The 19,858-nt window shown below is 45.4% G+C and overlaps 1 protein-coding gene across 2 annotated transcripts in view; it reads right to left on the bottom strand.

Annotated features, from left to right (window-relative positions):
* Nucleotides 1–19,858, bottom strand: part of MRRF (mitochondrial ribosome recycling factor) — a 65,285-nt gene continuing 45,427 nt past the window's right edge. The window contains exons 6-7 of one of the 2 annotated variants that reach the window (XM_070799206.1): nucleotides 18,540–18,699; nucleotides 1–36 (exon numbers count right to left, since the gene is read on the bottom strand). In XM_070799206.1, coding sequence (XP_070655307.1) covers nucleotides 16–36; nucleotides 18,540–18,699 — 181 coding nt within the window. In that variant the 3' untranslated portion in view covers nucleotides 1–15. Of the gene's footprint in view, nucleotides 37–10,273; nucleotides 10,836–18,539; nucleotides 18,700–19,858 lie in introns of those variants that run through there. The other variant, XM_019970769.2, reaches the window with a different exon arrangement.

Below are 19,858 nucleotides of genomic sequence, written 5' to 3'. Positions count from 1 at the left end.
GCGACCGTGAGCAAGTCAGCCTTCCGGAGGCCTCCCCTGTAAAACAAGGGCTATTGTGAGAATTAAATTAGCTAATATAGCTTGGCATAGAGGAGTCACTCAGTGAATGGCACCGCTGTGATGGATGGAATCACATCTGCCCAGATGGGTGGGCCAGGACTGGCGGCCTTCCTGCCAGCTCTACAACAACTCCATTGTACCAGCAATTCTGAGATTCACTGGCTGGAACTAGGGGGAAGTTTAGTGGGTAGATTTGGGTCGAAGGAGCCACATGCCTTCAGCATCAGTGGGGGCATGGGAGTGGGGACTCTGTTGTAACTCTAGCTTGTGGCTTTGTTAGCAGTGTCACCACTAACAACCAGTTGATGATGGTGGGGTGATTTTCTGGTCACGGTAAACAAGTTCACCTCTCTTTCCTGAATATATATATATAAGCCACCCCACACTGTATGTAGAATCCTAGTCTCCCGACCAGGGATCGAACCTGTGCTCCCTGCAGTGGACGCACAGAGTCCTAACCACTGGACCGCCAGGGAGATCCTCTGAGTATTTCTGAATGGCAGCTGCTCCCCTCCCTAGATCCCCATTCTGGAAGGCGTGCTTTGACTTTCAGGACCCACCTCCCACCCCCCCACACTGATCATGCGTTGGATCTGAGATGTGGACAGAGCTTGGTGGGTTGCCTCCTTCAGTGATGTGAAGGAGGGTGAGGTTCAGTCTCACAGATACCCCAGGTTTCGTGCAAGTCCCATGTGGGAGAGTGTCCACGGGAAACGCAGTCACAAAGGGAAACACAAGAGGGACAGCACTGAGAGCCCTGAGAGCTCGGCATTGGGAGAGGGGCGGGGAGACACCATCTGATTGGGGGGTGGGTTCCTGGAGCCCTGAGCTGGATCTGGAGAGTAACTAGGATGTCTCTGTCTCAAAAAAAAAAACAAAAACAAAAAACTTTTTAAGTACAGAAAGAAAAAAAAAGCAGAAAAGGTAACAACCACTTCTATTTTTACAACCCCAGGTTACCATAGTGTCAAGTTTTCAGCTGTATTTCTACATGGAAGATGACGGTTAGGTGCCCTTTAAGCCACCCCCCTATCCCCCGCCCCCGCCAAGTAGCAATCTACTGTTATGAATTTAGGAAGTCTTCCTCCACAACCCTCTCTTTACAAATACAATTTTATAATGCAAAATAAAGACAAGCATAATTTTAAAAAGAAATGCTTTGTGTTCAAGTCATTCTAACTTACACGAATGGTGTCACACTGTTCATATGACTCTGTTTGCTTTCTCCACTGCCTATTATATGCCAAGGGGGCCCAACGCTTATGGAAACATATGGCCCTGACTCGCTGCCCTGGATGGATGCACCACATTTATTTATCCCTGGAATGGGTTAGGGTTTCCATGGATGCAGATAATCAAGGGGTAACATTTGAGGTAGAGAGAGCAACAGCATCAAAAACATGGGGATAGAGAGGCTGGGGCTCCATCTGAGGGCTGGAAGGGGTCCAGGGTGGGGGAGCACAGGGCATATAGGGTGGTAGGGGGCTGGGGGAGGCCCCATGCCAAGAATCTGCAGTTGGCATGCTGGACATCTGGGACTGTGGGGACAGCCCCCCTCCCACCCCACCGCCCCCGCTCCCTTGGAACCACCCACACTGGCCCCACAATAATTCCACTTATCCACTCTCCAAGTCCTCCCTGGGGAGGCCTCTGTTACTCTTTCCATTAATTGTCTCATTAATGACCCACTGAAGTCAAGTACCCATTGTTCTCCAGGGCAGGGGCAGCCTCCCTGGCTTTCTCCCCCCCGGGGGATTTGTAAACGTCTTTCCTTCCCCTGCTTTCCTTTGGCAGGCGAGCTTATCTGTCCCCGCAGCCCTGGCCCGGGGCCGCTGCGGCCTCTTCCTTCACCCACACCCTGTGCTGCAGACCAGGGCCCCCACCCGCAAGGCCGCCCGCCGGGCTCACTCTCCTGTCTGTCTGCCTCACTCAGCCTCCATCTAGGTATTTGTCTCTTTCCATTTTTTTCTTTTTTTTTAAAGCGTCTCTATGTCTCTCCCCGGATTTCTGTCGCTTTCTTTCTTTGTATTTCTCTAGCATTGGAGAAGGAAATGGCAACCCACTCCAGTACTTTTGCCTGGAGAATCCCAGGGACGGGGGAGCCTGGTGGGCTTCCATCTATGGGGTCGCAGAGTCGGACACGACTGAAGCGACTTAGCAGCAGCAGCAGCAGCAGCAGCTCCGTGTTTGGGTCTCTCCTCTTTTGGAATGCCTGTTCACTGTCTCGCTGCCACCATCAGCTGCTCTCTCTGGGACCGTCTCCTGCTTCTACCTGCTGATCCCCTGCGCTTGTACATGTGTGCACGCTTGTATCTCTTTGTCTCTCTGAGTCTGCCTCCCTCCCTCCGGCCCTGCGTGCATCTCTCTGTCTCTCTCTTTCTGTCTCTGTCTCCCTCTCTCCTCTCTCTGACTCCCCTCTCCCTGCCCTTCCCTCCTCCCTCGAGGGACTCTGAACCCTGATGATTGACTATTGTCCTGTTCCAACCCCTGCCTCACCATCACTGCTTGTTCACCCACCGGGTCCCCGACACCCACACAGGTCAAACCGCCCCCTCCGCTTCTCTCCCTGGTTACAGCTCCGGCTTCGTGGGGATGACAGCCCTGGGGACATCAGCTCTAAGAGTAGGCGAGGTCCTACGGCTCCCACTTTGGGATTCTAGCATCTGTACAGTTAGAAAAAACTGAGGGGAGCAACAGAAGGTGACCGACTTTTTATTTTTCTAAAGGAGGATTTTTTTTTTTAGAATCACCAACTTCTTATTGTTCCATTAGAGAAAGAATATGTTAACACCAATAAAAGAAGTAGGAAGAGCAAGATGTTAAGAATGCAGATGAGTCTTTTAGTTAAATAATTTTGTGGAAACGTTTGCTACACTGCTTTTATTTTGCCCCAAATGGGTCAACATGTCAGGGGGCAGCAGGGATTCTCCGGCCATGTCTCAAACTCAAAAGCACTGATCCTGTCTAAGCCTCTCCTTGGGACTCCTGGGGAAGTGGAGGAACCTTTATTGAGGACACGTGTTAGTCACTCAGTCATGTCCTACTCTTTGTGACCCTATGGACTGTAGCCTGCCAGGCTCCTCTGTCCATGGAATTCTCCAGGCCAAAATACTGGAGTGGGTTGCCACGGCCTTCTTTGGAAAGGACAAAACTGGGACAGGACCTGTGAGTTCTCTCTGGCCACTTCAGCACCTTGCAAGGCCTTTCCAGCCCCTCTGGTCTCTTAGTTAAAATAACGTACTGCGGGACTTCCCTGGCAGTCCAGTGGTTGAGTTCAATCCCGGGTCAAGGAACGAACATCCCACATGACGTGGGTGGGGGAACTGAGCCCGAGTGCTGCGACTACTGAACCTGCCGAAACTAGAGAAGCCCTCGTGCTGCAACAGAGATACCATGTGCTGCAACTGAGATCTGACACAACCAAATTAATTGATTGATTTAAAAAAATAATGTATTGAGGCAGCCTAGCTAGGGGTCAGCGGAGAACGCAATGGCACCCCACTCCAGTACACTTGCCTGGAAAATCCCATGGGCGGAGGAGCCTGGTGGGCTGCAGTCCATGGGGTCGCTAAGAGTCAGACATGACTGAGCGACTTCACTTTCTCTTTTTACCTTCATGCATTGGAGAAGGAAACGGCAACCCACTCCAGTGTTCTTGCCTGGAGAATCCCAGGGATGGGGGAGCCTGGTGGGCTGCCATTTATGGGGTCGCACAGAGTCGGACACGACTGAAGCGACTTAGCAGCAGCAGCAGCAGCTAGGGGTCAGACGCCAGACTCCCCGTGTTCTAAGTCTTCCTCTGGTCTGCCTCTTTGAACAAATAATTTCACCTCTCTGTGCTTGTTTCCTTTCTTAAAATGAGCAAAATAATAGTTTTTAGAGTTGCCTGATACACAGCAAAAACCCAGGATTTGTTGTTTTCCTTGTCAGCCAAGAGGGGCTGACTAGCTGAGGCTGGAGCCTGGAAGGGAGAGAAACCACGTGTGCCTGGCCGCTGGGGGCAGTTGAGAGACCACATCCGGGGCAGGAGTCAGCCTTTGGAGGAGCCACTGTGCTGCAGCCTTTTGGGGGCTTGGCTTCCCTGGTGGCTCAGATGGTACAGAATCTGCTTTCAATGCAGGATACCTGGGTTCGATCCCCAGATTGGGAAGATCCCCTGGAGGAGAGCATAGCAACCCACTCCAGGACTCTTGCCTGGAGAATTCCATGGACAGAGGAGCCTGACAGGCTATAGTCCACAGGGTCGCAGAGAGTCGGACATGACTGAGTGACTAAGCACACACACACACACACACACCCAGGGAGGCCACTTTGGAGTTCAGGAGGCCAAAGGCAGCCTGGGATTAGGGAAGAAACCTTTCCCTCTTTTCTTCCCCACCCAACATGCTCAGGCACCCCAAGTCCAGGATCCAGCACTCTTATCATGGAAGCTGACATTCCAGTAGGAATACAGGAGCACCCCCCACCCTCCAAGTGGCATTCCTGGTAATGGGTGCCATCAAGGGGGCCTGGGTGGGAGAGGAGTGTGGTGGGTACCAGTGACCATGGACACTGGGGAGGAAGCTGCTAGGAGATATCCAGAAACTTCCAAGGCTGACTCCGTGGATGAGGCTGGAGATCTGAGCAAGCAGGTGAGAGTGATTAGAGAAACTCTGTGTTACGATGCAAAAGGACTTCATGTGTATTCAAGTCCTGGCAGGTCCGTTACAACTGGACACCTGCTCTGCGCCCAGGACTACATTAGTCAGGGGGCCAAAGGTTAAAAAGCACAGGGCTTCCTTTCAAGGGGATTAATTACCCAGGGCTCACCTAATGGCAGTGTTGCTATGTCTCCGAGGCAAGGCCAGAGATCCCAGCAAGGCCAGTCCGGGACACGTGCCACATCTGTTCCTGGGTTTGTACCCCTCAAAGTGCACCCAGAAAGGAAAGCAGAATCAGAAATGACAGGACTTATGACTGGATGAACGCGGTGAGGGAGGTGGAGCTCAGGTGGCTCCCGGTGTCCTGGCTTGGCACCTGAGTGGAGGTGGTGCCATTCTGAGAGGAAATGCAGGAGGGGAGCAGGCATGGGGGGCAAGAGCAATCCAGGTGCACGAGGAACATTCAAGTGGAGACGCTACTTACGCACATGTAGGGCTAGGAGTGAGGAGGAACAGGTAGATAAATACATGGCTTTGGGACTTCTCTGATGGTGCAGGGGTTAAGAATCTGCCTTGCTATTGATGTATGGCAGAAATGAAACCAATATTGTAAAGCAATTATCCTTCAATTAAAAGTAAATAAATTAAAAAAAAAAAATCTGCCTTCCAAAGCAGGGTTCAATCCCTGGTCAGGGAACTAAGATCTCACATGCCACTGAGCAGCTAAGCTCACATGCTGCAACAAAAGATTCTGTACAACCCAAGTTAAGACTCGAGGCAGCCAAATGAATTTAAAAACAAAATTTTTTTAAAGAAATGAATAGGTTAGTGTAAGGGAGTACATGGGACCACGGCTTTTGAAGGCTAGACAGAAATTCTGCCTACTGGGTGGGGCAGGAATTTAAAGGAGCACACATCAGGCAAAGAAAATAGCCCAAGAAAAGACATGGAGGTAGAAGAAAGCAGCACAAAATTTCAGAAAAGCTATCATTCCACGCAGCATAAACACTGGCTGCCTTAGCGGGGTAGCTGTGGGTGGTGTGTCATAGCTAAAGAGAGAGACTGCAGAAGTTACTGGATGCCAGGGGGAAGAGTTTGACCATAATTCAGCAGCCAATGAGGAGCCACTGAAGGTTTGGGGACAGAAGAAGGAAAGGACAAAGGCTATGTTTCAGGTTGATCTGACCTAACAGCACAGGGAGGATTAAAGCAGAGACCAGAAGAGAGGAAGAGAAGAGACAAGGATCATCACTCACTTGTTCATTCAACAAACAGTAACTTCCTCTCTGCAGAAGCAACCCTTTTCCATCTAACGCTAAGGGTTTCAACACCAAACTAGCTTTTGTTAACACTGCACAGAAAGAAAAAAAAAGTAAGTGGGTTCTCCTAAACCTAACAGTATTATCAATAAATATAAATGAGTTTAAGTCATCTATTGAAAGGAGTCTCATACATACAGACAATAGAACATCTTTCAGCATTAAAAAGGAAAGCTATTCTGACACACGCTACATTATGCTAAGTGAAATAAGCTAGTCACAACAAGACAAATGCTGTGTGATTCCATTTATATGAGGTACTTAGAGCAGTTAAATTCAGAGATAGAAAGTAAATGGTGGCAGCCAGGGGCTGGGAGAGGGAGGGATGGGAGTGGTTTAAGGGGCTGAGTTTCAGCTCTACAAGGTGAGAGTTTTGGAAACCGGTTGCACAACCATGTGTAGGGCAACACTCCTAACTCTATACCTGAGAATGGTTAAGATGGCAAATTTTATGCAACACGAACTCTACTACGATGAAAAATAAAGACAAAATCTTAAAAGGAGTTTTTAGAAGGGTTCATAGGACAAAATCTAACTCTATAAAAGACATACAACCTAGAACATTGATTCGAAAAGCCTAAACGGACGGGAAAGATACACCAAGCAAATGTAAACAGAAAGAAAGCAAGGGCTGCGATCTTGATCTATGACAAGACAGAATTCAGACTCCTGACATTGAATGAGACGAAGAAGGTGTGACTCAGGCTATCTCTGCAGCAAACAACACACCAGCACTTTCACAGAGCAGAAATTACAGCAAGTGCAGAAACAGAAATGCTAGTAACAGGAGACTGAAACACACCACCTGCAGTCCAACTCTCAGCCAAGGGTCAAAAAACAAGCAAAAACACAGAAAATGTAAACAATGTAATCTACGAAATATATTTTCCATATATACCCACATGGAGATATCTCCATGTGGGTATATATATATATATATATATCTCCATGTATAGTGTTCATTTCAAAACTTGTACCCCTCAAAATAGAGAATGTACCGGTTTACACACATAATGAAAACTGACCCTTATTGGAGCAAAAGAACTTGCAAAGCTTCACCCAGTGGTTCCAATGGGATAAAGGATGTATTGATAGAACTTTGAAAACTACAAAGCACCAAGCCAAATATTAGTTACTGATGCTGTCAATACTATTATTGAGGTTATTATCAGTATTCACTTCTGGATGGTCTTTCCACTCGCTCCCTGATTCTCCAATAGGTTCTAGAGGAGGAATAAACATGCAATCTTAACTGTCTCCGTAAGAGCTACCATTTCTTCAGCGTTGTCTATGTGCCAGCCACTGGACTGTTCTGCATGCAGCCCTTTGCTAGAAAGAGTTTTCTAATCATTTTACAAAATGAGCTCTCTGCTTCCCTCATATCACCCTCAGGGCCCAGAAACTGCTGGGGGCATTCTGAGTCAGTACTTAATGAATGCTTACAAACTGAAGAGTACTGATCAGGGGCCCCACTTAAAAGTTAGATCTGGGTCTCAAACTTTACTCCAGAACTTAATAGCTGTGTACCCTTTCTGAACCTTGGTTTTCTAATACATAAACACAGATAGGAGTATTACCTACAACAACTAGGACTGTTCAGACATTTAAATGTAATAACACATGTAAAGTGTTCAGCATGGTACCTGGTTTACAGTAGGGACTTAATAAATGGTAGTCTGAAGCTGACTAGGACCTCAAAAAAAGATCAACTTAGATGAGGGTTTCTTTGTTCTCAAAATAAATAAATAAATAGAACCATCTTCCAATGCAGTTGAAATTATTTTTTTAAAATACCATGGGAGTGATAATAAGTTATACTACATCCTTATTATGGAATACTGTAAGGCAATGAAAAAGGATGAATTTTTTTTCTATGTGTTCACACATGGCTAGAGGGCCATATGTTGAGTTAAAAAAAAAAGTCAAGTTTCAAAATAGAAACAGAATGGTGCACATCCCTGTTTTTCAAAAAACTACACACACATAGGGAAAGGTCTGGAAGTACATACATCTAATTGTTAAAGGGGAGTATGCAATTCAGGATTTGTAAGAGATGTTTCTTTTTAACTTTTTACCTTCCAGTTTCTTCTGTAATTTCCAACACACACACACACACACACACACACACACACACACACACACAAGAAAGAAGAAACAATAAACAGATAAAAAAGTTCCCAAATTCCCTTTGGCCTGTATTTTTCATGGGACTTTGAAAGCCGTTGAACTGAACAGAAGACGTTAGTTTTTCTGGCAAGTGTAAGAATTTCCATACCCGGTTTTCCTTTGTGAGAGAGAGACTTGAGAAGGGAGGATGAATTGCTTCAGCATCACTCGCTCCTCAGCACATCCAAACAGGTAGTTTCCCCCTGGTCCCTGCCACCACGGCAGGACTGACATGCAGAGTAGCAGAGAAACCCTTTGATAAATGTCAACCGAAATAGAGCAATCAGCTGAAAGCCATTTGCTGAGCCGTCTGACTGCCCTGGGCTCGAGGTTTTCCTTTATTCATTTATCATGATATACGGCTTTGGCCAACATACACACAGGAGAGAAATTGTTGACATGTGGAACCCAAGTACAGAAAATCTTTCATTTTCCCCCCCGTCTGTTCACCAAATAAGTTTTTGTTTATTTAAAGACTACAGAGGATTTGGCTGTTAAGAACCAAATGCCTTTGGAGTGGAGTTACAACATAATTTATCATTTCCTCTGTTTATTAAAAAATCCTGCATCTCTGAGCAGCACATTTGTAGTGAGTGGGGGATTTCGGCCACTCACAAAAGACTGTTGCAAAGCCCCTGCCATGTGGCTTACCCCCCAAAAAATATTTCCCTTGATAGCTATTTCTTCCCCTGTCCTTCCCCCTGGCTGATTTCTGACCGTGTGATGGCTACTTAGGGCTGGTGAATGTGGTTGGACTGAGGACAGGTAAGCGGGGCTGGAGACTGTGGTCCCTTCTTTCATCTTTGACCTAATTCTGACCTTGAATCCCACTGGCTGTTGTGCAGCGTGCTGTGCCGGTACAAGCAGAGGGAGAAGGGCAACCTTTATTACCTCTTGCAGGGGACAGAGTCTGAGGGGAAACAAACAGCAGAGAGAACGTGGATGCTGCTTGGAAGAAATGTAGCCAGGCCCTGCTGCCGCCAGAGAGGGTTCCGTTCTAAAGGCAGACATCTGGCAGAACTGGAAGAGACCTTCTACTTTCTGGCCAAGAGACCATAGACAGCAACACAATCCAGTGACCATGCACCTCTCAAAGACAGGGGCCATGTCTCCCCCATCTTTGTAGTCCCAGCATGGAGCACAGTGCCTGGCACACAGAGGGCGCTCCGCCGCTTGTGAAGGCATCAGGATGCAGTGGGCAGAGCAGAGGATTGAGATCAGGCCTCACTGCGATGCCCAGGTCTGTCCGTTGATAGCTGTGTAATCCCGGGCAAGAAACCGAACCTCTGTGAGCTCTCTGTAAAATGAGGCTGACGATGGATAATGAAACCCTCTAACACTTTGGGCAAGTTATCTAATATCGTCATGTCTTAGTTCTCCTACTTGCAAAATGGAGATAATCTACATCTTGTGAGTTTACTGTGAGGATTAAAAAGATTACCTAGAATTGTTATGAATCTAACACATGACGGCTAGATTATGAATGAATGAATGAATGAATGAACGAACAAAGGGAAAAGAATTACTGGGGGGAGAACGTAACTTAACCTAGTACCTAAAGATTCGTCACAATAAACAACTTGTCCATCAGTAACAGGCAGGCCCTGGGGACAGAGATCTCATTGCCGAGTAAATGCTGAGGACAGAGGCAAGAGTGAAAAATGAGAGAAGAACCGTGTTCAGAGTGCAAAGAGAGGAAAGGAAGCTGGCATTTGTTGAGCAGCTACTATCTGCCATTCATTCATAACACACTGAATGCCTACTATGTTCCAGACTATGTTCCATAGTGGTTCCAGACTACTATGTTCCATTATGCCGACTTCTAAGGAAACTAAAAATAAACAGACTAATTATCAAAAAGAATAACTGAGGTTCATATAAAAGCAGTGGACAGGGCTAGGAGAGCCAATAACAGGCACCCTAGGTTGGGGCAGGGGGAAAGGACATGCTCTCCAAGCTGAGACCCAAAGGTGAGCAGGACTGGCCAGGCAAGGAGTGGGAGGGTGGTAAGGGGAAAGAGCAAAAGCACTGTTCCAGACGCTTTACACACTGGTCCTCGGAGATCATGAATCCAGACCGAGCCCATCGTTTCCTTTGTGCTTGTTATTCTTTCCAATTTATTTAGGTTTTACTGTCTGGTGAAAATGGGCCTCTAGCAAAGGTATCCAACATGGGTGAAGGCTCACTGGCCCAAGCAGAGTGCAAAAGTGGGGACAGGGCCTGACTAACTGTCTGAAAAGAAGGCTCCCGAGAGGAGGAGCAGACAGCGCAAGGCTGTCAAGGATCCTGCAGCTTGGTGACGTCATGGTCAAGACAAATGGCCAAGTGCAGGCCTTCTGTCAGCAAGAGCGTCTCTGAGGACCGCCCATGTCAGAAGGCCCAGAGCAGATACGGTGGCCAGGGGACAGGAGGAAGAGAGCAGACAGTGTCCCCCTGGAAGGCCGTCGGTCACTAGGACTGACAGCTGCAAGGTGACGACTTTCCGTATGGGTGGAATAGAGAAGTGCCGATTTGCCACCCATGGGATCCACTAGGAACTGGGCTCTGGAGCACTGCCGCCCCTGGTGGGTTTTCATCCAAGAAGCTCTTTGGTTTTCACGGCCAGATGCCTGTCCAGCTCTGCCACTGTGTCATCGGCCATTTGGCTGATCTGCAGAAAAACAAAATGAGACAACCTGGTAACTGGGGATGAGAAGGGGAGGGGCAGAAATGTTCTAGAACTATGAAGGTTATCTGGGAAATAAAAATGGTGACAAAAGCTCATGTGAATTGCATCCCAGCCAGGCACGGAACTAAGAACTTTGTATACATACTCTTACTGACTCTGGACAGGAAGAAATAGACACCATGAGACAGTGTCATGTTCCCATTTCACAGATGAGGAAACTGAGGCAGTTAAAATCATTTGTTCAGGATCCATAGCTGTAAAGTAGCAATGACAAGAATTTAATCCTGGGTAGTCTGACTGCAGAGCCCCGAAATAGTTAACAATTATAACAGTATAGAAAAGTCAGTCTAATCTGTCCCTTAATGAAACTCTAGAATTTCCTACACTTCAGACACTCTGCTATATAAGGCCCTCATACCAATTGATAAGGAGAATATTAAGATCCCAATAAACAAGCAGAAAAAAAAATCTTGAAAAAAGATGAAGTACATCTGGTTAACAAACATGGGAAATTCAATAGACACTGAAGAAATGCAAATTAAACCAAGATATAATTTAGTTATCACAGTTAACAAAATTTGATGTTGCGGTTTTTAATTATAATAGTCAATACCAGAGCTGTGGTGAAATGGATGAACTCATATATCATGGATAGGAATTCAAATTGATGCAAGTGTTCATATCATTTTTAACCCCAAACTCTCTCAACTGGGAAATTATCACATGAATAGAATCTGAGAAAATGTCCTTAAGTTCTACATGCAAAGATATTTATCAAAGCTTATAATCAAAAATAAGAAAACTTAAAATGATAGTATATGTAATTGAATACATATAGTCATTAAAAAGGGTTAAGACTGTCTACTTCTCATGGAGAGGGTATAAATACAAATAACATTCCAGTATACAGTTCTGACATGTCTGTTTTATAACAAGCATGGACTGCTTTTGTAATCAGAGAAAAAGAAATAATGTTTCAAGATATTATTTATAACATCATGGAAACATGCCCATGTTACCCTTGAATTCAAGAAAAAAGAATACAAAATGTGTATATACATAGAAGAAATGATCTCAAATATATTTAAAAACTGGAAGAAAATGTGTCAAAATATTACTAGTGATTATCTTTTAGTGATGGGAAGACAGGAAATGTATTATTCATGTCGGTATCTGTCACATTCAGCATAAAACTTAGTCCATAGCAAGTGCTCAGGAAATATTTTCTAAATGAATAATTATTGGTTTTCTGTGCTTTTCTGTATCCTCCACATTTTCTGTAGGAAACACAAACTCCCTCTAAGAACGAAAAAAGAAACAATACAACTGAGTAAGTGTTGCAAGCCTCCAGTCCCATGTCTAAAAGAGACCTCAGGCAGGAAGCTTTGAAGGGGGCAGTGTGGTACCCAGTTCTGTGAGCTCAGCAGCACAGCGGCTGTTTGACATCTTTATTTGCAGACCACAGACCTTGGCCAGGAACTGGGAAATAAATGCCCTGGAAAGGACAGCAACTAAAAAGGATTTGGAGCAATTGGTCCCAGGCAGGGAGACAGCCAGACTCTTACCATAGCAGCAGCTGCACATTTTGGAAGAGGGGAGAGCAAAGCTGCTGGGGCTGCTGGGCACTCCGAACAGGACCAGCTCAGAGTGGCTGCCTGGAATCCTCGCTCAGCTGGCACAAGCCCCTGAGAGGCTTCCTGTGCCCCCACTCTGAGCAGCCTCCTTGTGTGGGGTGTGGCGTGGTGCCCAGCAGCACTCCAGCACCCGTGTGCTGGTAGCCTGAGGCAGCCAGGAACGAGGGCTGCAAGCCTCCTCTGGAAAGATGGTGTCTGAGGACAGAGGCTGGGACTGAGGGGAGGAAGGGCACCTGGAGGAACCAGCTGGTAACACGGTTCTGGCTTCAGCTCTCAGTGGGGCGACAGGGTGCCAGTCATTTCCCCACCCTGAGTCTCAGTTTCCTCATCTCTTCAATGTGGATGTGAGTCCCTCCCTCAGAAAGGAATTGTGAGGGTTAAATGAGATCATGAATATGCAAGTGTGTTTAAACGTTATTTGCTATGCAAATGTTGCTTGTGTTACTCTGATTTTTACTATCACTTTCTGACTTCTTTTTAATTTAATCAATTAATGAAAATAACAAGGATACGAACAGCAGCATCTATTTACTAAGAGCCAAACGCTGGGCTAAAAACTTTACACGCATTACTTCACAGCACCTGGCCTAACCCTTCTTCATTCAAAGGAGGCTGTGCTAGACTCATTAAAACCATCCATCCCTGTCCCACAGTCAAAGTCACAAGGTTGGGAGAGGAGCAGGATGGACAAATAGCACAAATGGCTACTGAAGACCAGCCAGCACACTAGCTGCTTTTAAGTATGCTGTGTCATTTGGTCCTCTTGCCAAATCCTGTGAGACAGGCATTACTGTTCCCACTTTACAGAAGAAGAAACAGAGGCTCAGAAAGGTGAAGCCATTTGCTGACCTTAAAAGCTGAGATGTGAAAGAGCTAGGATTTGAATTCAAGTCAGTCTCCACAGCAAGAGCTCTTTCCATTACAATATGCTGCCTCAAAAAGATGATAACATCATCAGTGCCATCACTGTCATGGTCATGACCGTCATCATCAATGTTGGCTCCTTATACGTTCAAGAAAATGAAAGGTAGAGACAGAAAAGGGGGGTGGTAAGAGCACAGAGTACACCGTGGGGCAGACCTGGGTAGCACAGCTCGGAACACCCACAGCGCCGTGGGGGGTGTCTCCCGGGCAGTGCCTCACTCAGCCCAGCCTGCCTGCCTGCCTGCCCGCCCGCACAGTCTGCTAGGAGCCCTTCAGCCCCACTAGCACCCAGCTTCACTTCAGAACGGCTCTGTTTCTCAGAAAAAGGGAGCAGTGAAAGGACCTTGGCTAAATTTACTGGTGGTTTCTGCCAAGTGCTTTTTTGTTCAGCAGACCCACTTGTAGCAAACTGAAGCAAAGGTGGGACAGCAGGCTGGCAGATGTCAAGAGTCCCGAGGGGGAAGACCTTGATCCTTGTTCAACAGAGCTGGCCAGGGCTGGGGGCTGGGAAGGCTGTGGGGAAGAGGTAGGGGTGAGACATGACTGCGTGGAGAGAACATACCACTGAACCCTTTTATTCCTGTATACCAAAGATGAAACGCTTTTTAAAAAATCTGACCTCAAAAAAATTTTGGAAAAGGTTTTAAAAAAGAAATTTCACAAAGAATAAAATTACAATTGTTCATAATCCAAGTGACCATTAATATTCTGAAGTAAATAAACTGCCAACCTGTTCACGTATGTAAAACTTATAATAAAAAATTAACTGTGGCTGTAAGTGTTTTTATGTCTATATATAAAGTCCAGTGAATGGATCTAAAACAAGCTATTTTACTACTATCAGAAATTTTGACAGTTTTCAGGTTGTTGTTGCTGTTTTTCCAGCTGCACCACACGGCGTGTGTGATCTTAGCTCCGTGACTAGGGATCGAACCTGTGTCCCCTGTGGGGGAAGCATGGAGCCCTAACCACTGGACCACCACGGAATTCTCCCCAGTTTTCTTTTCTACATAATACATCAACGGACAACTCTGTAGATAAGATTCTTGATAACTTATTTTGGATAAATCCCTAAGTCGATAAATCAGAAATGTATAGGTATATTATCCTCTAGCAAGGTTTATGGATTTATAGAAAGAATAAATCTTTTCTGTGGAATGTGGAAATAAAAGCAATACTTCCAAGGTAAGCAACACTTTTAAGTTCACATCAAAAATGTTAGGTTCAAATGTCAAGGATTAGAAAAGGCCAAGAATTTTTAAAATACACATTTTCTAAACACCCTGCAAGTGATTTAGACAGTACAAACTGAGAGCCTTAAAAATATGCATTTTCTTTGTGCTATAATTCCACACATGAGACTCTATCCTAGGGAAGTCAACTCAACAAAGATCTATGTATAAAAACATTCACTGCAACCTTATTTATAATAACAAAAAAGTTTAAACAAACTAAATGTCCAAAAAGAGGGCTTATGAAAGTGAATTACGGTATAACCACAAGAGGGACTATTTTGCAACCATCAGAGTGTGGCTGTTTACAAAGAGTTTTTTAAGAAGAAGAAGAAAATGCTAATAATCTTAATGCTAAACAGAAAATAAAAAACTGGATAGAAAGTTGTTTGATCACGTTAAAAGCTATGTAGTTAAGTTTCCAAGTTTCCCTGGCAGTCCAGAGGTTACGACTCCACACTGCCAATGCAGGGGGCGTGGGTGTGATCCCTGGTCAGGGACCTAAGATATCACATGTTGCCCAACATGGTCAAAAAACTGAAAAATAAATATAACAAATAAAGGATATGTTATTAAGTAAACTACCAAATATTTTTTTTAACTAAGTAGTTTAAAAAGGGGGAAAAGGAGAAACATCCCCAAATCCAAGACTATAGGGTGAATTTTCCCCATTTTTAAAGTCTTCTGAATTCTCTACATTTTCTACAAGGAGCCTACTACACTGCTTTGATGATCAGAAACAAAATTTAAAAATACATTTTTAAAAGCTTTTTGATAAAGCAGCAATCAGTTCCTATCTTGCTTATTTTAAAAAATTAATAAATAACAACAATAAAAAAGCACACCTAAAACTCCAGATTGATGCCTTCGACTGGGGAAAAATGAACAAAATGAAGTGTGCACATGGCTGTCTCCTGAATATTTTCTTACCCAAACTTTTAACCATACGACAGTAATTAAAGTTATTAACAACAATGGTAAGAGCTAATATTTAAGTGATAATATCTTAAATAATAAAGATTATTGCCCTGGATGTATCATGTAATACTATATATAGCATGACCTTTTTTCTTGTAATATTCCATATGTTTACAGAGATCACCCTGAAGGCCTACACCAAACATGTGAGGGGAGTGCAAAAGGGTTAAAGGAGGGGTCAATGTGCATGGTGATGGATGGAAACTAAACTTCTGCTGATGAACACACTGTAGGGTATACAGAAGTTGAAAAAGAATGTTGTAGAATAATGTATACATGGAACAAACAGTGTTATAAATTAACATTACTTGAATAATTTTTTTTAAGCACAAGTAAAGAAAACATTTAAAAAAAATAAGTGCCAGTCATGTGATTGTTCTTCCTTTTCCAAGGAGCATGGGCTCTGGTCCCTGAGGCAGAGGCCCAGACTTGCTGAGAGAGTACCTGAAGGGCGTCAGAGGTTACAGGCTCACCACCGGAAAGCAACGGAAAGGCCAAGTGTCTGCTAGAGCGATGAAACCCCCTGGGAGGTGGACAAGGAGCTGGCCCAGCTGGACTCTTACAAGGCCTGGTGAGTGCCCAGCAAAGGCCAGGCCAGTTTACGAGTCTCTGAGCTAATGCAAGGAAAGAGGAGGCCACAGAGAGGGCATGAAGGGAGCCCTGAGGGGCTCAGAGTCAGACACTCTCACGGTGCTTCTAGCATCCCCAGGGTATCCCTTCACAGCAGGAATTCCAAAGCCCTTTTCACAGAAGAAACAGACTCCAAGAAGTCAAGTCACTTGCCCAGGGTCACATGACATCAAGTGTAGAACAACCTCTTTCTAACCCCGGTGCCATTACAGGGGTGCACTGCCATGCTTCCGGTCACTACCTTTTCTGTTTTTCCTTGTCTGGGGAGCCTTTCAAAAATACACATTCCTATGCAGACCTACTGAATCAGAAAAGGTAGGACGCCCAGACATTCATCTAAAATTCTTCCCTGAGTAACTGTTGGGCCTGCTCTATGACTAGCATTCTGTTAGTCTAAGAGGAAGGAATAGTCAATTTAGGGGGTCCTTATGACCCCCTAACGACTCTTCTGGCCTCCCCATCTTCCCTCTTTATGCCCTATCCCGCCCACACTCCTGTTCAATCTTCGTAACATAATGCTTTTATCGTGGATGATGGAGGCTTTGGGAAAGCCCCTTATAATGTTTATAAGCTAAACATACTGTCTCCCCAATACTGGTAAATCATCTTTCTGTCTTTTCTTTTAATCTATCTGTCTTAATTACATGGGTACCACGCAAGTTCAGGCCATCATCATTTCCTGGCTGGATTCCTGCAGCAGCCTCCCAATTTCAGTTATGCCTCTTACAATCTGGTTTCCACCCAGCCACCATAGTCAATCTTCAAACACAAGTGTGAAGCTCTGCTGTCTGAAAATATAATCATTCAAGGGAGTCACTGCATCAGAATCACCTGGGGAGCATTTTAAAATGCAGAACCCTAGGCCCCACCCCTGACTCACTGACTGAATCTCTGGGAGCAGGGTCCCCATATAACCATATTTTTGTTAGCTCCTCAAGTGACTAATGCCGTGACAGATTAGATTATTGCTCAACAAGTATTCACCCCCACCCCTAGACCTCCATGAACATATATACTTTCCCTCCACAGTGATACTGGGCTTGGCACGTAAGGTTTGCTTGGCCAGTGGGATGTGAAAAGAGCGGGTGCTTAAAATGTACTTGAGTGGCTTATGTTCTTGCCATCTGCTGTTGCCATGAAAAGATGCCCTGTGAAGCCTGTTGACTCCAGAAGATTGAGAGAGATGTAGAGCCAATTTGAGCCCCATCCAAGATCTGAGAAGGTGCATGCTAACTCACTTCAGTTGTGTCCGACTCTGTGCAATGCTACGGACTATAGCTTGCCAGCTGTTCATGGGATTCTCCAGGCAAGAATACTGGAGTGTGTTGCTATTTCCTTCTCCAGGAGATCTCCCCAACCCAGGGATCGAACCTGCATCTCTTGCATCTCCTGCATTGGCAGGCAGGTTCTTTACCACTAGCGCCACCTGGGAAGTCCCAGTGGCTGAGCCACATTGAGCTCAGCTTAGAACAGCTACCTCCCAGCTGACCCACAGGGACAGGAATAAGAAAATGCTTGAAATATACATCACTGAATTTCGAGGTAGTATGCTATGCAGCATCAGTGTGGCCACAATGACCAATAAAGATGCAGAGCCAACATGGGAACCTCTGGACATGTTAAAGTTCAAACTCCTCAACCTGGTATAGGAGACCTGCAATGAACTGGCCACTGTCATCTCTGCCCTTCTGTGTCATCCTGGGTCGAAGCCACAGTTGTCTCATTGAACAGTGCTCCTTTCCATCACCACACCTTTGTACATGCTGTTAACCATTCCCCCTTGTCTCTGTTTCACTCCAGTTGCTCCTTTAAGACTTGTTCAAGTGCGCTTACTCAACACACTAAAAACAGGGCCAGGTCCTCACCTCTCAGCACCCAGACAACCAAGCACAGACAGGAGAGCTCTCAGAGGAGAGGCTCTGAGATCAGTCTGCTGGGTTTGGATCCTGTGGCTACCATTTACCAGCAGCGTGACCTTGGGCAAGTTACCTCCCTCCTGTGAACCTCAGTTTCCTCACCACCCACCCACCTCACTTTGCAGTGATGAGGATGAATTAAGTGTCGTAAAATGCTCAGGTTAGAGCCTAGAACACAGTATGGTCAGTAGCTTCCTCCCCTCCTCTGTATTCCCAGGGTCCAGCGCAGGGCCAGGCCCAAGACAGACTCAGCCAATGGCAATCATGTCAGTGAAAGAACTGGGGGTACTCTGTTCTCATTTTCTTCACTTCAGATGTGAACAATGATTTTCTGGGTCAGATACGTAAACATGACATCGTTGGCAACGGTACCTGTTTCTCTATGAGCCTAATGGTGTCCTCGGAGGCCTTGTCCTTTGATTTCTTCACCTTATTTATTGCGTTGGTACGAACCTTCCGTAAAGAGTCTTTGGCCTTGTTCGTGTTCTGTTTAGCCAGCTTCACCAGCATTTCTCTGTGCTCCCGGGTTACTCTGATAAAAGACAAAAAAAACAGTTCAATAAAATCATCCCATGTATGAACTGCCTGCCAAGAATTCAACATCACTTTATGCACTAGCTCAGCAGTTTATAACCGTACTCTCCATCAGTGGAAGATCTTCAAATTCCTGACACACACCCAGGAGGATGTTCAGGGTCAAGGAAGGTTCCTGATGAGATAACTGAGGACAGTAAGTGTGCTGCTTAAAATTATGAGCCAGAGAGTCTAGGCAGCCCTGAAGTTAAATCCTCGCCATGCCTCTTACTGGATGCATAACTGACTTCCCTTCCTCAGAGTTCCCATCTGTATAAAGGGATTGTCAGTACCTGACTTAAAGGGGTGGTGTGAAGATTATGGGATGGTCTGTGTCACTTGTTTAGCACTGACCCTGGCACATTTTAAAAGAAAGCAACTATTAGCTGTAATTCCACCCCTTTCTCTCCAACTAAAGAAAGCAATGCCAATGAATGAGATGCTACAGAAACAGCACCATCTCTATACCTCTAAATCATCCAAAACAAATAAATAGTAACCTTCAGAATCTTAACTATTATCATGACAAATTACTTGTGAATCCCTTTAGCACTGACCCAGACACAACACATGAGAATACTGTACCATTTAACTTCCATAAAGTACCCATGAGAGTGTCTGGCATATTAAAAATGCTTAATAAATGTCAGTTATTTTAACTATTAATATCCTTATCATAATAACAACAGTGAGCACACTGAAGGCCTATTATAAATCCCTGGGACAGGCACTCTAGAACTTTTTGTAAGCTGACCCTCACAACTGTATGAAGCAGTTATTATTCCTGTTTTACACTTAATCATCACAAAGGCCAACACGTTTGTCCTGCCGTGGTTTCTTGGTCGTGTGCACACTACTACCTGTGAGGACCAGCGTGCTGGTTGTACCAAGTGTGCTATGATGAAGGTGACAGACCTCTGTCCTGCTCCCAGGGAGCTTAGCTAGGCAGAGCGCTAAGTAAAGAGACTTACAACACAGCATGTCTGTGTTTGGGGAGGGGTCAGTAGAGGGAGGGAAGACTTTCCTGAGAAAAAAATACCTGAGTGCGGCTGGCATTAGGTTTGTTCACTGGTATTCTGATCCTGATTCCTTCCAGCAGGAATGCATTCCCCTCCCCT

This window comes from Bos indicus, chromosome 11, assembly GCF_029378745.1.
Source record: "Bos indicus isolate NIAB-ARS_2022 breed Sahiwal x Tharparkar chromosome 11, NIAB-ARS_B.indTharparkar_mat_pri_1.0, whole genome shotgun sequence".
Classification (NCBI taxonomy): Eukaryota; Metazoa; Chordata; class Mammalia; order Artiodactyla; family Bovidae; genus Bos; species Bos indicus.
The sequence above is the reverse complement of the archived record's forward strand: the minus strand, read 5'-3'. Positions and strand labels throughout refer to the sequence as shown.